Source organism: Chiroxiphia lanceolata, chromosome 1 (assembly GCF_009829145.1).
Source record: "Chiroxiphia lanceolata isolate bChiLan1 chromosome 1, bChiLan1.pri, whole genome shotgun sequence".
Classification (NCBI taxonomy): Eukaryota; Metazoa; Chordata; class Aves; order Passeriformes; family Pipridae; genus Chiroxiphia; species Chiroxiphia lanceolata.
The window spans coordinates 99,756,654-99,772,027 of NC_045637.1; the positions used below are offsets into that span (position 1 = coordinate 99,756,654).

Here is a 15,374-nt window from a genome sequence, read left to right on the forward strand (position 1 = left end):
AAGACAGTGGATTAGTCTGCCTCAAGGGAAGGCAAACCCATCTGTGGGATTGTTTTTCCTCAAGGTACACTTGGTGGGTAATACAGAGGGACTGGGTAACGTGTTGTGTACTTTAAGGGGATTTGATTTTTGCGTGAGAACAGCCTGTCTTTTGAATTGTATAATGTCTGGTGCTGAATGGCACTGCCACTGTATACCATAACTACCATGGACAATGAGTTTTGCCTGCTCCAGATGCACCAGTCGTGAGCTGCTGATGTAGCTTGCAAACAGCTGACAGCCCACCAGTCCTCCTGCCCTGCAAGACATCTAGGACAGATAGAACCTACAGTCATGGACTAAATGAATTCAGACATCTTAGAGGTTGTGTGTATTTACATATTTAGAGAGAGAGAGAGGAAGGTGTAGGATCTGGGCATGATGTAGATGGTGTAGAGTAGTGGATAATGTCTGAATTTTGGCCAGGACAGGGTTAATTTTTTACAGTAGCTAGGAAGGGGACATGGCCAGATGCTAGTCCTATTCAATACCATCTCATATTGACTTGCAAGGGCTGGGAGTAACAGACTCACTTGTTTTTGGGGCTGTGTAAAGTGTGGTGTGGTGTGGTGGGGAAGAGCCAGTTGGTATTTTGTTACATTTTTCCATGTAAAACTTTTCTTTGTGTGATAGTTTTCACTCTAGGCCTTCCTGGAGACCAGCTTGTAACCAGGAAGGAACTAGGAAGGTGATCACGGAAGTATTCCATGCTATTCCTTTACGTAACTTGAGGTATAAATAAAGCCAAAGGAGGGACCTCTCTCTCTTCCTTTCTGGCGAGGTTCAAGAACGGTGGGTCCCTGTCTCAGCCTTGCTTATCTGGAGCTGAGGCCTATGGTGACTGCTGTTATCTGCCACGTGTGAGGGGAGAGTGCTGGGCCATGTCTAGCCGTCCTGCTTCTCCCAAGGGAAGTGGTGAGATTTTGCCAGTTCTTCAGTTTGCTGGTTACTGGGTTTTTAGATTGTGTAGACCTGTTTTGTGTTTGTCCCTTCTCGTCCTATTTTGTCCTTTTTCCCTTCTGCCTTCCCCTCTTCCCTTTAGGAAGCTATTTAGGGTTTCTGGGGTTATAGGTATATAATATTCTCACTGTATATATCTGTTTCGTATGTAAAATATATATTTTTGCTATAGCTTTGGCTGCTTGGTTGTTTTTCTTCCCTCTCTGGGAAGCAGACCCTGTTGTCAAGTTCCGGAGACTTGGCAGGAAGCCAGCTCAAAACTTGCACACTTTGTCTTATAGCTTTTGTTATTAATATTGTTGCTGTTACTTTTTATTTTTTTATCTTCTCGCTGTTTACTGTAAATTGTTCTTATCTCAACCTGTAATCTCTGCCTTTTTTTTCCCACTATAGGAGATGGCGGGGAGCAGCTTGTGGTTTTCTTTTCAGTGGGAGAACTAAATTGGGGAGTGCCATTCCTAAACCATGACAAAAACACAAAATCTTTGGCAAACATCAGCTGCCCTGTCTCTAGTGGGGTCAGTGATGGTGACTTCAAGTGCATGCAGCTGCCTTAGGAATCTAGAGAAACTTAGAGGTCCAGTAGAGTAAGCAGAAGTTTGCCAAACCCTATAAAGAATGCTGAGGTCATATCGGAATTTGTCATTGATCTGTGCCTGTCTCTTGCCATAGCTGATGTGATATAAGTGAGTTAGAGCCTTTGTCTGGGTCTTGAGAAATGCTGATGGCTGAAGGTGAAAGGCCACTGAAAGGAAGCGGCCTCAGAAACTACTTCTCCATCCTTATCAATTACTTGGATGCAGCACTTTGTAGAATCCCAAGTCTCGAGCTACCAAGGGAGTTTTACTTTAAAAATATAAAAGGCTCCAAAAATTCACCTGCTGAATTATTACAAGAGCCCTCGGTTCTTTTAACACCTTAAGAAAGAGTGCATAGGAGAAAAGCTACACACTTTTACTCAGGGGGTACTTTACTGATAAACTCTAGGAAATAAGAGATCTTGTCAAAAGTTTAAAGGGTAACATGCAACCAAAACAAAGCATTCCACAAAGCATTGACTTAGCACATGCTAACGCATACAACTTAGCAAAATCCAACCAATTTGTTCCCACATTACCCAAAATATTAAGAAAGGAGATTAAGAGAAGAAGAAGGAGTAAAGAAAAAGAGAAGCTCATAGCTCGCACCGGAGTCCTGTGAGAGTCCAGCTTCCACATGGCCAGACGATAGGTCTCAAGCAAACGTGGAAATCACCAGTTGCCGGTTTTATGTGCTTTGGCCCCTGATGGCCACTCCTCCCAGACGGGACTTCAATCCCACCGGCCACTCTGGGGCTCTGGAGTGGGTTGAGGGGTGGTGCTCCCACTGTGCCAGTCAGTCAGAGGTTGGGTTAAGGGTTCCAGGGGCATGGTGTGGGCTTGCTCCTGGGCTGCCTTTGTCTGACAGCTGCTCCAGGGCTGCCCAGTGAGGCTGCAGGGGCTGGCATGTGGGACAAAGCTTTACCTCACCTCTATGAAATTCGACCTGTCCCCCTTCCCCTTCCCTCTCACCCCCCCAAGTTGTTCCAATCAAGTGTCTCACAGGCTTGAAGGAACACTAAGTATGTTTGCCCATGACACTGAACTGGGAAAAGCTGTTGATTCCCTTGAAGGCAGAGAGGCCTTGCAGGGAAATCTTGACAAATTAGAAGTTTAACAAAGACAAGTGCCAGATTCTGCACCTGGGATGGGACAACCGTGGATGTACGTACAGACTGGGGAACGTGACTCTGGAGAGCAGCACTACAGAAAGGGACCTGGGGGTCCTGGCTGATGGCAAATTGAATATGAGTCAGCAGTGTGCTCTGAAAGGCAGCATTGCCAGTTGGTCAAGGAAAGTGATTGTCCTGCTCTACTCTGTTCTGGTGCTGCCTCTCCTTGAGTACTGTGTGCAGTTTTGGGCAGTATAATGTAAAAATTATATAAACCTCATCTTGGTCTACATCTTCCTCATAAGGAGTAGTGGAGGGGCAGGCACCAATCTCTTCTCTCTGGGGACCAGTGATAGGACCTGAGGGAACAGCATGAAGCTGTGTTAGGTGAGGTTTAGATTGGGTATTAAGAGATTCTTCACCCAGAGAGAGAGGGTGGTTGAACACTGGAATAGGCTCCCCAGGTCATTGGTCATGAAACTAAGCCTACCAAAGTTCAAGAAGTGTTCAAACAACATTCTTAAGCACATGGTGTGATTTTGGGGAATGACCAATGTAGGGCCAGGAGCTGGACTTGATGATCCTTGTGAGTCCCTTCCAACTCAGAATATTTTATGATTCCTTTCCTTACTGTACATTTCTGAAGATCAAATAGGGACATATTCCTACCTGAAGCTCAAACTGCATGTGGGCTCTAATCTGCAATTGTGTAACTGCCTTCAGAATTCCTAAAACCTGCTCTGGAATGTAATTGACCTTGGGAACTGGAAAGCATGAGGTAATTACAGACTTTCTGCTTTTGGATATTTTAATGGTAACAGATGGGGGACAACTAAGGCTACAATGAAATATTTTGAAATTATCTGTCGAACTTCTCCCTGATCTCTGCTGTGTGCATTAAGGAAAGAGTACGTGTGGTGTGTACTCTGACATTCAGATCTGCACAAAGCAATCTGCTAGCACTGTTTTGAAGAATGACCTTGTTGAAGGACCCAGAAACGTGCTAATTGTTGTTTCAAAGAAAAATATTCCATCTGTATAAAACAAAGTGCAATGAATCGTTTGGATGCATCAACACTAAACTGATTGTATGTGTTAGTCATCTCAAATGAAAATTTAGACTTCTCTCTCTGGGAATCACAGAATGGTTTGGGTTGGAAGGGACCTCAAAGATCATTTAGGTTTTTTTGTGGTTTAGTAATAGTACTCCCCAAATTAGCGCTCCCACTGACACTCTCCAAACCGTGTGGTACTCGATCACTCCCCTCCTCTCCCTCCCCCTCCCCCCTGCAGCAGGCTGGAGAGGAGAATGGGAGGCACAGAAGGTAAAGATCACGGCTTCAGATAAGAACAATTTTCTAGAAACAGCAATGAGATAAGAAAATTAACTATATCAGCAACAATACTACTAATAAAAGTGTACTAAAGAGAGAGAGTGATTCACATGCAAAGTTCTCACCGTGGACCCCGACCCTACTGCAGCCATACTAGCCAATCAGAAGAGACCCCTTCTCCTCAGAAGAGACTCTTCCCCTCTGTCACAGGTTTGAAAAGATATGTTGGAATTTTCTTTTTCTTCCCTAGGGTCCCGTCACACCCCCGCCCCCCCGCCATCGGCTTCTTCTGAGATGGGAGCAGTCGGGGAGGAGGTGGGGGCGGAGCGGAGCCGCACGTGCGGGGCAGCGCAGGAGCGAGGAGTTGCGGAGGTGTCGCAGGGAAGCACGGGGGCCGCAGTGATAGCTGGAGAGTCCTTTGGTCGGGGGCTTTTGGTTTGGTCCGGGGCCGAACAGAGCGGGAGCCGGGTTTTTGGCCGCCTCTTTCTCTTTTCCTGAGAAGTAGTTTTTTCCCCACGTTGCAGAGAACGACCAAGAGAGAGAGACCGACCCATCTCAGAGCAAGGTATTCTGCTTTCAAGACTGCCTGTGGAAAAAAGCGACTCCTTCATTATGGGCTGCGAACACACGTGGCTGCAAGCAGCTTTTGAACTGTCGGGACAGTCCTGCCTTCCCCCCCCTTCCCGGGTTGCCGCGGGTTTCTTCTCCTCTCCCCCCCCCCCCGCCTGGGGATTTGGGATTTTGTTTTGCTTCTTCTGAAAGTTTTTGATTGCACCATTTGTTGTTTATTCAGATTTTTGTAGCCATCCTGTCTACTGCAAAATTAACCTTGTCCTGGCCAGAACCAGGGCAAGTTTCAACCCCTCTACCATAGGCACGGACTACTTCAACTAGATCAGGTTGCTGAGAGCCCCCTCCAACCTGACCTTGGATACTTCCAAGGGTGGCACATCCACAGCTTCTCAGGGCACCTTGTTCCAGTGCCTCACCATCCTTACAGTAAAGAATTTCTATCTCAAACTGCCACTTTTCCAGTTTGAACTCATTACTCCTTTCCCTATCAGTACAGCTTTTGATGAAGAGTCCCACTCTGGCTTCCCATTCAGGTACTGGAAGGTTGCTATGAGGTCTCCATGAAATCTTCTCTTCTCCAGACTGAACAGCCCCACCTTTCTCAGCCTGTCTTCATAGAGGAAGTGCTCTAGTCCCCTTATCACCTTCGTGGCCCTCCTTTGGATCTGCTGCAAAAGTTCCATGTCGTTCTTATGTTAGGGGCATCAGAACTGTATGATTTTCCAGGTGGTGTTTCAGGAGAGCAGAGTAGATGGGGAATCACTTCCCTTGAGCTGCTGTCCATGCTCCTTTTGATGCAGGATGCGGTTGGCTTTCTGGGCTATGAGCACACACTGTCAGCTCATGTTCAGTTTTTCATTGGCCATCACTCCAAGTTGTTCTCTGTAAGGCTGCTCTCAGTCACTTCTCTGCCCAACCTATAGGTGTGCCTGGGGTTGCTGCCACCCAGGTGTAGGACCTTCCACTTTGCATTGTTGGACTTCATGAGGTTTTCATTGGCCTTCCTCTAAAGTATGTCAAGATCCTTCTGGGATGGCATCCTTTCCATGTGTCAACTGCACACAGCTTGGTGTCATCAGTGAACTTGCTTAGGGCGCAGTCTCACTGTCCATGTTGCTGACAAAGAGGTTGAACGGTATCAGGCTGTTCAACACTGACCACTGAGGGACACCACTTGTCACTAGTTTCCACTTGGACAATGAGACATTGACTGGAAATCTTTGGGTGCAGCCATCCATCCAAGTCTTTATCCACGAAGTGTTCCATTCATCTAATCCATGTGTCTCCAATTTAGAGACAAGGAAATCATGCAGGACAGTGTCGAACGCTTTGCACAAGTCCAGGTAGACAATGTCAGTTGCTTTGCCCCTATCCATCAATGCTGTAGCCCTGTCATAGAAAGCCATCAGATTTGTCAGGCATGATTTGCTTTTAGCGAAGCCATGTTGGTTGTCTTTTTTTTACAGCGTAGTTTCCAGGAGAATCTGCTCCATGATCTTGCTTGGCAGAGAGGTGAGACTGACTGCTGTGTAATTCCCTGGGTCTTCCACTTTCCCCTTTTCAAAGATAGGGGCTATATTTCCCTTTCTCCACTTATCGAGAACTTTACCTGACTGCCACGATTTTTCAATAGTGACTTAGCAAATTTGTCTGCCAGTTCTGTCAGGACCCATGGATGAATCTCACCAGATCTCATAGACTTGTGCACATTCAGATTCATTAGATGGTCTCAAACCTGATCCTCCCCTACAGTGGGTCTTGATTTTCCCAGTCCCTGCATTTGCCTTTCTCAACTAGGGCAGCATGGCTGGAGCACTTGCCATTGAAGACTGAGGCACAGAAGTCATTGACAGCCTCAGCCCGCTCAATATCCAGGTTAGCCAGGTCTCCTGTTTCCTTCTGGAGAGGGCCCACATTATCCCTACTCTTTCTTTTGTTAGCAACACACCTGTAGAAGCCCTTCCTGGCCAGACTCAATTCTAGGTGGGCCTTAGCTTTCCTAACCTTGTCCCTAGCTTCTCATACAATTGCCCTGTATCCCTCCCTCCCAGGCAGCCTGTCCTCGCTTCTACCTTCTGTAAGCTTCTTTTATTCCTCTGAGTTTGCTCAGCTGTTCCTTATCCATCCATGGACACCTCCTGACATTTTTACCCCATATCGTCCTTGTTGGGATGCGTTGCTCCTGAGCTTGGAGGAGGTGTTCCTTGAATACTAGCCAGTATTCTTGGGCCTCTCTACCCTCCAGGGCTCTATCCCACTAGACTCTACCAAGTAGGTCCCTGAAGAAGCTGAAGTCTGCTTTCTTGAAGTCCAGGGCAGTGAGTTTACTGCATACCATTTTATTATGTTATACATATATTTTGTATTTATAGATGTTTTATTTCAGGTACCTATTTTTAAAGATGCAAATTAAAAAGTGTTAGATTTGTGTCTGATGTGTTACAACAGTTTTTTTTAAAAAGGCAACAGTGATTTGAAAAGGCTTAGTTCTGGAAGACTTCATTTGCTGTTTTTGGATCTCAGTGTCAACAAATTCAGTGATCGTACTGTGATTATTCAGTTTCCCCAAAAAACTAATTCACACTAACATCTCAAAAAGTAGTAGTCCACCAAAAGGAAGGCTTTCTTTGGGAAATACCAATTAGAAGATTGCTGATTGTGAAAACAGAATATGGCAGCCTTTTTTTCTCTCCCACATCTGAAATTTATCCTTGTTCAGCTCTCAAATTTATTCAGTGGAAAGAGTCATCTCACCTCTTCTTAGCTGTCTGAAACCACAATGACCACCTAAGCTCATCTTCTGGCTCATTTCTCTCATTAGTGGAGGAAGGAAGGCACATCAAAGAGGCAGTGCATCCTTTCAGAGGAAGTAAATGACAGTCAACTGGTTCATCATAGCTGTCTATCTCCAGTGACTTCCATGAGCATGTGTGCCTAATTTCTATAAAGAGTTAGTGCTAGGTGAAGTGGTTGACTTGAATAAAAAAAAAAACAACACCATGACCAAGACTTTTTACTGCGTATATTTTCTGATTTAGTTCCCAAAGTTCAGACCCTGGGGGAGGTGTTTGCACATGGAAGGAGAGCACACCATTTAGAGTTTTCAGTAGCAGGAGATGGAGACAAGGGGAATTCAAAGGATGTGGTGCTGAGGAAGTGCCTAGGTTGTTGTTCTATTGAAAATCTTTGAGTAAGCCAAAGTTTGCTAATGTTTTAGGCACAGGACTTCATTTAATAGGCATGAAAGCATTTTTAACTGTTGTGGTAGTTTGGTCTAGGCCTTCCTTGGTGACCAGTTTGTAGGGGGAAAAACTGTTTCCCCCCACGACAACTGTGAAGTGAAAATACAAACTATGTATGACTTCACTTACAGTTGACAAATGTGGTCAAAATTTTATTTGACTCAAGGTGAGTTGAAACAAGTTGTTCACCATCCTACCAAGGCCACTGAACATGTCGTTGCATTTTTAATTTTTTATTCAATGGAAGAAGGATATTTTAGGAAACATGAATAAGGCAAAACAATTACTTGGGAAATTGCATGTAGCTTTCTCCAGTGTAGCAGTACTGTATATTTGCTCTTTGTAAACACATGTTTTTTCTTCCTCTGCATGTTGTGACTTGCATTTTTTTGTATTCAGTAGTAGTGACAGAAGATAACTATCCAGCCTAATACAAATGCATTGGGTCGCAGGCTACCAGTCACTCTATTTTTAGTTGCATTTTGAGGATTACTGCTTGAGCTGGCTTTCTAGATTGTGTCTTTTCCTTGGTAGTTCACACATGCCATGTATGCAGAGCCTTAGATTAAGATGTAGCAGATTGTGGAATGAATAATACGTGCTAACTGTTGTGAAAAGAGATGGTGAGCTTCCTGGATTACTTTCTGTGTATGCTGTACCCTTCCCACCAATCCCCTGTTTGGGTTTCAAAGGATTTGAAAAACTGTGGAGGCACCTGTTCACCCAGCTGACGGAAACTGCTGCACATGTGCATTATACCGCATAACCTCATGCTGTCTGCTCTGGATACTTTAGGGCAGTGTATTTGCTTTACTGTGTCTTTACATCACAACAAGTGGACAGGTACTGTTGCAGGGCATCTGACAGGCCTTATATGTGTTCACTGCTTAGCTGGTCTGCACATGCTATCTAACTCTCGTATGACTCCAGAATATCACATTTATCGAGTTTGTACATTGTAGTGAGATAACAGATGCACACCTATTTCTGTGTAGGCATTCTTTGATAGAAATATAGTTCATTGCACAGTGAACATTTGTTTCTCAAACCAGCTAAAGAGTTTACTACCAGTAATCATGGTGGTTTTCCAGAGAAGGGTGAGGAATGTACTGTAGGTCAGAAGGCAAGGTTTTGTCTTTCAGTTCAGCAGATATTTGTCTTTCCAGCCTTTAGAAGCAACTCTTGGTCTTTTTGTGTGTGTACAGCAAAGCTGGCTTTTATGCAATTAGGTCTACTTCTGATTATAATGTTGTAAATTTCTAAAGCTTGTGGTTGATTTTATTTATTTTCATTTTTTTTAAAAGCTATTTGAGCTGGCTATCAAAGGAATGTTATCACAAATTAGTCCAACTGTTAAGTCCAGCCCTGCAAAGCCCTCACTAAACCACGTTCCTGAGTAATTTCATTGAACTTGAGAGTTATTTCAGCCACCTTGAAACAGAATTTTTCAGTTAATATACTTACCTGGATACCCTTCAGTCCATTTAGGACTACTTCAAAAAATAGAGATACATGGAATACATTAAAGACAAATGATACCAGACTCTTATTTAGTACAGGGAGCAGCTGCTGTGACTCAATGAATCAGCAACAGTTATAGATAATGATGAATATATAGTAATATATACTAATATATAGTAAGATGAATGCAGTGTAATGTTTTTTTCACATGAGAGTGGCACATGGTGTGACAGGATTTTATTATAGCAACAGTACTGTTTTTCCAAGTGATTGATGCACATAGTATTCTGCATAATCTTCTTTGATGAAAAATGTTGGTACCATGAAGCACTAACACTGTGCTGTTATTCATCATGAATTTTGAATGACTTGTGGCATAAAGCTGCTGGATAATTATATTAATGGAATAAAAGTCAGGAAGAGCCAAAGGTAATGCTCTTCCTGCAATATTGATTCCTGTGTACAATATTTCTGCTAGCTAGTTAAGGGGTCACATCTGCAGACTCCCCATACACGGGATGAAGGAATGAGGAGGCATATGAAAAAATACTTACTGTTTGGATGCGAAAGTGGTTTTATTTATTTTCTCTTCCTCCCCTCCGGTATTGGCAAGGAAAGCTGGGAATGGATAGGAGGGATCAATGATTTAGCTCAAGGGAGGAGGCAAATTCATCTTCCATGTGTGCTGCCTGAGGCTGGAATCAGCCTGAAAAGTGGGGAAGCACATTTCCTAGCTCTGCTCATTCAAAGAAAGTATTTGGTTTTGTGTTGCTGTTAACACCTGGTGGTGCAGTTACACAGCAGAGGGGTATGGGAGCACCAAACCATGCTTCTTTCATGGGGCTGAAGTTACGCCATGGATTTTCTGGGCTGGATTTCAGGATTGGAGGGAAATATGTTGAATGCATTCCACCTTGTTTACAGAGATGAGAAGTTGTGCTCAGTGTATCTGTACATCACTGATCTTCCCATCTCCATTCTCACATCAGGACTGAAATATTGAATAATACTTTTGTTTTTCAATTGCTGACAAGTGGATGAGAGATCCATCTCCTGGAGATGGAGGCTCTGCCTGTTGCTCAAGATTCTTTGTAAAGCTAAATATGTAGCTGTGTGTCAGCAGCACCACTCTTAGCAGGAGTGGCATTTATGTGACCTAGCCAGAGAAATGATCGATATTTTTTATGATTTTTTTTTCCTCCATAGGCTCACTCTTTATGTGAGGAAAAATTGGGGGGAAGGAAACCCAGCTTGAAAGAGCTGTTGGTGCAGTGCGCACAGGCAGACTGACTGCTCTTCAGCTCTTCCATGAAATACAGCCCCGTGGAGACTTGATTTCTTTTGAAAGCACTGATGCCACAGGGGCATTGTAATGGCAAGGAAATACAGATACTCACTTAATTTTAAGAACTTCATGCGTATGTCTACTGTAGGAGATTAGGCTCCTACTACTTCAAACTAGGCTTGAAAATCATTCTATAGATTCTTTAGATCCCTCTCCTGAAACACTCTGGCACCATATTAAAAACAGCATCCTGCAGTCCTCTGAAGAATCCTTGGGGTTCTCCCTCAAGAAGAACAAGGACTGGTTTGATGAAAACAATCAAGAGATCCAGAAATTGTTGAGGAAGAAGAGAACCGCTCACCAAGCACACCTTGCACTGCCATCCTGTCACGTAAGAAAAGCAGGCTTTCATCTTGCGTGCAGCAAGCTCCTACAGAAACTCTGTGACATCCAGAACAAGTGGTGGATCATCTAGCTGAGAAAACTCAATTATGCACAGATACAGGTGATCACAGAGGATTCTGTGAGGCCTTGAAAACAGCATATGGGCCTACATACCAAGTCCAAAGCCCTCTACTCAGCACTGATGGTGAAACGCTTCTGACAGATAAAACCTTTGTTCTGAATTGATGGTCTGAACACTTTCAGATTCTTTTCAGCACTAGCCGTGTAGTTCAGGACTCGGCAATTCAGTCCATCTCACAACAACCGTTGAAGAATGAATTGGATATTGCCCCCTCTTTGGGAGAAACCCTTAAGGCCATACAGCAGGTGAAAATTGACAAGGCAGCTGGGATTGATGGAATCACACCTGAAATCTGGAAACATGGGGGCCATGCACTCACTCCATGCTAAATTTCACGAGTTTGTGGTGCGCTGTTGGGAACTAGGTGAACTACCATCAGACCTTCGTGATGCTGTCATCATCACTTTGTATAAGAAGAAAGGAGTTAAATCAGACTGTTCAAATTACTGTGGTATTACTCTGCTCTCCATTGCTGGCAAAATCCCGGCAAGAATACTTTTGAACAGACTAATACCCACTATAGCAGAAGGAATTCTACCTGAAAGCCAATGTGGTTTCTGGGCCAACAGGAGCACCATAGACATGGTGTTTGTTCTCAGAAAACTGCAGGAGAAGTGTAGGGAACAGAATAAAGGTCTCTATGTAACCTTTGTTGATCTCACCAAGGCTTTCGATAATGTGAGCAGGAAAGGTCTATGGCAGATTTTAGAACGTTTAGGATGTCCCCCCAAGTTCCTTAAAATGATCATCTCACTTCATGAGGATCAGCGCAGCCAAGTCAGATATGGTGGTGCACTTTCTGAGCCCTTCCTAATATCCAATGGTGTGAAACAAGGCTGTGTTCTTGCACCAACTCTATTCACTGTCTTTTTCAACATGGTGCTCCTAAGGGCCATTGCAGACCTCGATGATCAAGATGGTATCTATATTCCATATCATACTGATGGGAGCCTCTTCAACCTAAGGCGACTGGAAGGCCCACACTAAGACCTTAAATCATCTTGTCCGGGAGCTGCTTTATGCTGATGACGCCACCCTTGTTGCCCACACAGAAGCATCTCTGCAGCATTTAACATCCTGCTTTGCAGACGCTGCTGAGCTCTTTGGTCTGGAAGTCAGCTTAAAGAAGACAGAAGTTCTCTATCAACAGGCACCTCAGGAAGTCTTCCATCATTCCCATATCACCATTGGCCAATCAGAGCTGAAATCAGTCCAGCAGTTTAATTACTTAGGCAGCCTCGTCTTCTCGGATGGTAAGATTGATGGAGAGACAGACAACAGGTTAGCAAAGGCATATAGTGCTTTCGGAAAGCTTCATAAAAGAGTTTGGCAAAATAAACCCTTGAAGAAAAGTACCAAGATCAGTCTTTACAGAGCCATTGTGCTGTCTACTCTTTTATATGGTTCCGAATCATGGGTCATCTACCGCCACCATCTGCGTCTCTTAGAACGCTTCCATCAACGCTGCCTCCGTACAATCCTTAACATCCACTGGTCAGATTATGTGACCAATACATCTGTTCTAGAACGAGCAGCAGTCACAAGTATTGAGGCCATGTTGCTGAGAACACAGCTGCTTTGGGCAGGACACGTCTCCAGGATGAAGGACCACCGCCTCCCTAAGATCTTGCTCTATGGTGAACTTGCCACTGGCTGCCGCAAGAGAGGAGTCCCGAAGAAAAGATACAAGGACTCCCTGAAACAACATCTCAGCCTTGGCCATATTGATCAACATAACTGGTCTACTCTGGCCTCCAATCGGGAGGCCTGGAGACACAGCATCTATAACGCTGCTGATGCTTTTGAGAACGCATGGAGGATCACTCTTGAGAAGAAAAGACAACGCAGAAAGAACCGTGTCTTGCGGAATATACCATCTAAGGAGTCTTTCTGTTGTGCCTTTTGCAATTGGACATGTCTGTCTGGCATAATGTGGATAGAGCCTTTCCGAAATCTTCGTTTGCGAAGCCTAGCCATGACAGTTAATAAAGTGAAAGCAGACACCTATATTGGGCTCTAGTTCTGAATTGCTTTGTGGAAAAGGCTGTTTTACTCCACAGAATATAGAAAAACATGAGGAAGAGTAGTCTTCTAATTGGAGGACAAATTATAGGTGACATGACTGCTCCTCTACATTTTTGCATCTTGAACAGGACAAATTAACAATTAATGATTTCTGCTACGCTGTTAAATATATATTTGAATGTTTATTTAGCTTCTTTTTAGCAAGGAAGAGGACATTCACAAAAATGTTTTAATTTCTCAAGTCTTTATCCCATTCTCCTTTTAATGGAATGATAATTTTCTTCTAATTATAAGCATGCAAACTGGATTGTTTGAAAATATTTAGATTTTGCTGCTTGCCTTTAGATTTTATTCTCCTCTTTCTTCCTTTTTTTTTTTCTAATTTAGTAGAGTGAAAAAGGAAAAGAGAAAAGAAAATTACACAAATATATTAATTGTCTTTGACAGATGAGACAATATTTTCACAAATTTTTGTTTTCAAAAAGTCTGTTCCCCCTTACAACAATAATAATGATCTGATAAAACTTCCATGAGTTCTGTTTGGTATAGACGGGATAGTCTAAGGGTGGCCTCTTGATCTAATGAAAATCATAGCATTTTCTAACCTTGTATAGTATTTCTATGGTAATGTTCCTGAATATACTCTAATAGAATTTTGCATATGTATACATCAATCATTATGAATGGCTATTGTTTATTAACAGATACTATTCAAAAAGTTACTTCTGTCTTATGGCTGGATTGAAATTTTCCTCTCAGAAATCCACATGATTTCTATTTTAAATTATCCAACTGGTCAAGGTAGGTGATTGTCCTGCTCTAATCTGCACTGGTGAGACCTCACCTTGGGTACTGCATGCAGTTTTGGGCACCACAGTATAAAAAAGACATTAAGCTATTAGTGAGCATCCAAAGGAGGGCTACAAGGATGGTGAAGGGTCTGGAGGTGAAGCCTTGCGACAAGTGGCTGAGGTCACTTGGTTTGTTCAGCCTTGAGAAGAGGAGACTGAGAGAAGGCCTCATTGTGTTATTCAAAGTCCTCATGAGGGAAAGCAGAGAGGCAAGTAATCTCTTCACCCATGTGACCAGTGACACGACTTGAGGAAATGGCATGAAGCTGAGCTGGGGAAGGTTTAGGTTAGTTACCAGGAAAGGGTTTTTCACCCAGAGGGTGGTAGAGCATTGAAACAGGCTCCCCAGGGAAGAGGTTACAGCATCAAGCGTGCCAGTGTTCAAGAAGCGTTTGGACAATGCTCTCAGGCACATGGAGTGATTCTTGGGGTGGCCTGCATAGGGCCAGGAGTTGGACTTGATGATACTGATGGGTCTCTTCCAGCTCAGCATATTCTATGATTCTATGACTGTGATAACTCGCAGACTTATTTGAGCCTAAATGCATTGTACTGTTTGCTTGGCATCATTGTAACTGATCTTTGAAAAGTGATTTTTGTTGATTTCTTGCATGCGGCTTCAAGAAACTTGTAGACTTCCAAAATTTTCACTTGTCAAGCATGTATGCTAGGTTTCATGATGGGAACTGGTACTCACTGTCAAACCTATTTCTCTTTATACTCATCAGATTTTTGTTTTGCTTTTTTTTTAGATTGCGGTCTTTGGTAAAGCAATTGGAGAGAGGGGAAGCTTCGGTTGTAGACCTAAAGAAGAATTTGGAATATGCTGCGACTGTTCTTGAGTCAGTATACATTGACGAAACTAGGTGAGTTAACTCCAGACATCAGCACTCTTATATCTAGTACCAATGACACAAAATTGTAACTTAAATGTCAGTTGGGAAATTTGAGCCAAGATTTATTACTGGCAGAAAATATGTTTTTAATCATTACAGTATTGTATTCTGTGTAGAGCAGATCTTCAATCCTTGGTTTAAAAGCTTTTTTAAATTTTGTGAGCCAGGGAAGGAGATAAAAAGAAATCATAAATGTAGTATACATTCTCATGGAGAAATGTTTTCATAATAATTGTGTCCCACTTTTTCTGAAAGTTTCTAAATTCCTACAATTTATTCTTTTTGAATAATGTTAAATCTTTTCGCTTGTATCATATCTTTGAAATTAAAAAAAAATTTACTCCAGGTCATGATAGAGATAGACTGGTAAGACCTTGCAGAGGAGTTCCTCTTTCTGTTATATGCCATTTATCCAGTGGCAAATGCACTTGTGGAGTTGCCACAGATGATCAGAATGGGAAAGGAGAGGACTGTGTGTTACTAACTCAGAAG

At 43.1% G+C, this 15,374-nt stretch overlaps 1 protein-coding gene across 14 annotated transcripts in view; it reads left to right on the top strand.

Moving 5' to 3' along the window:
• PDE1C (phosphodiesterase 1C) overlaps nucleotides 1–15,374 on the top strand; it is a 333,339-nt gene that overhangs the window by 239,556 nt on the left and 78,409 nt on the right. For all 14 annotated transcript variants that reach the window (XM_032690599.1, XM_032690494.1, XM_032690515.1 and 11 more), the window contains one exon: nucleotides 14,739–14,852. Coding sequence is in view for 13 of the 14 variants with exons in the window: in XM_032690494.1 (XP_032546385.1) it covers nucleotides 14,739–14,852 (114 nt within the window). In the remaining variant the exon portion in view is untranslated. The remainder of the gene's footprint in view (nucleotides 1–14,738; nucleotides 14,853–15,374) is intronic.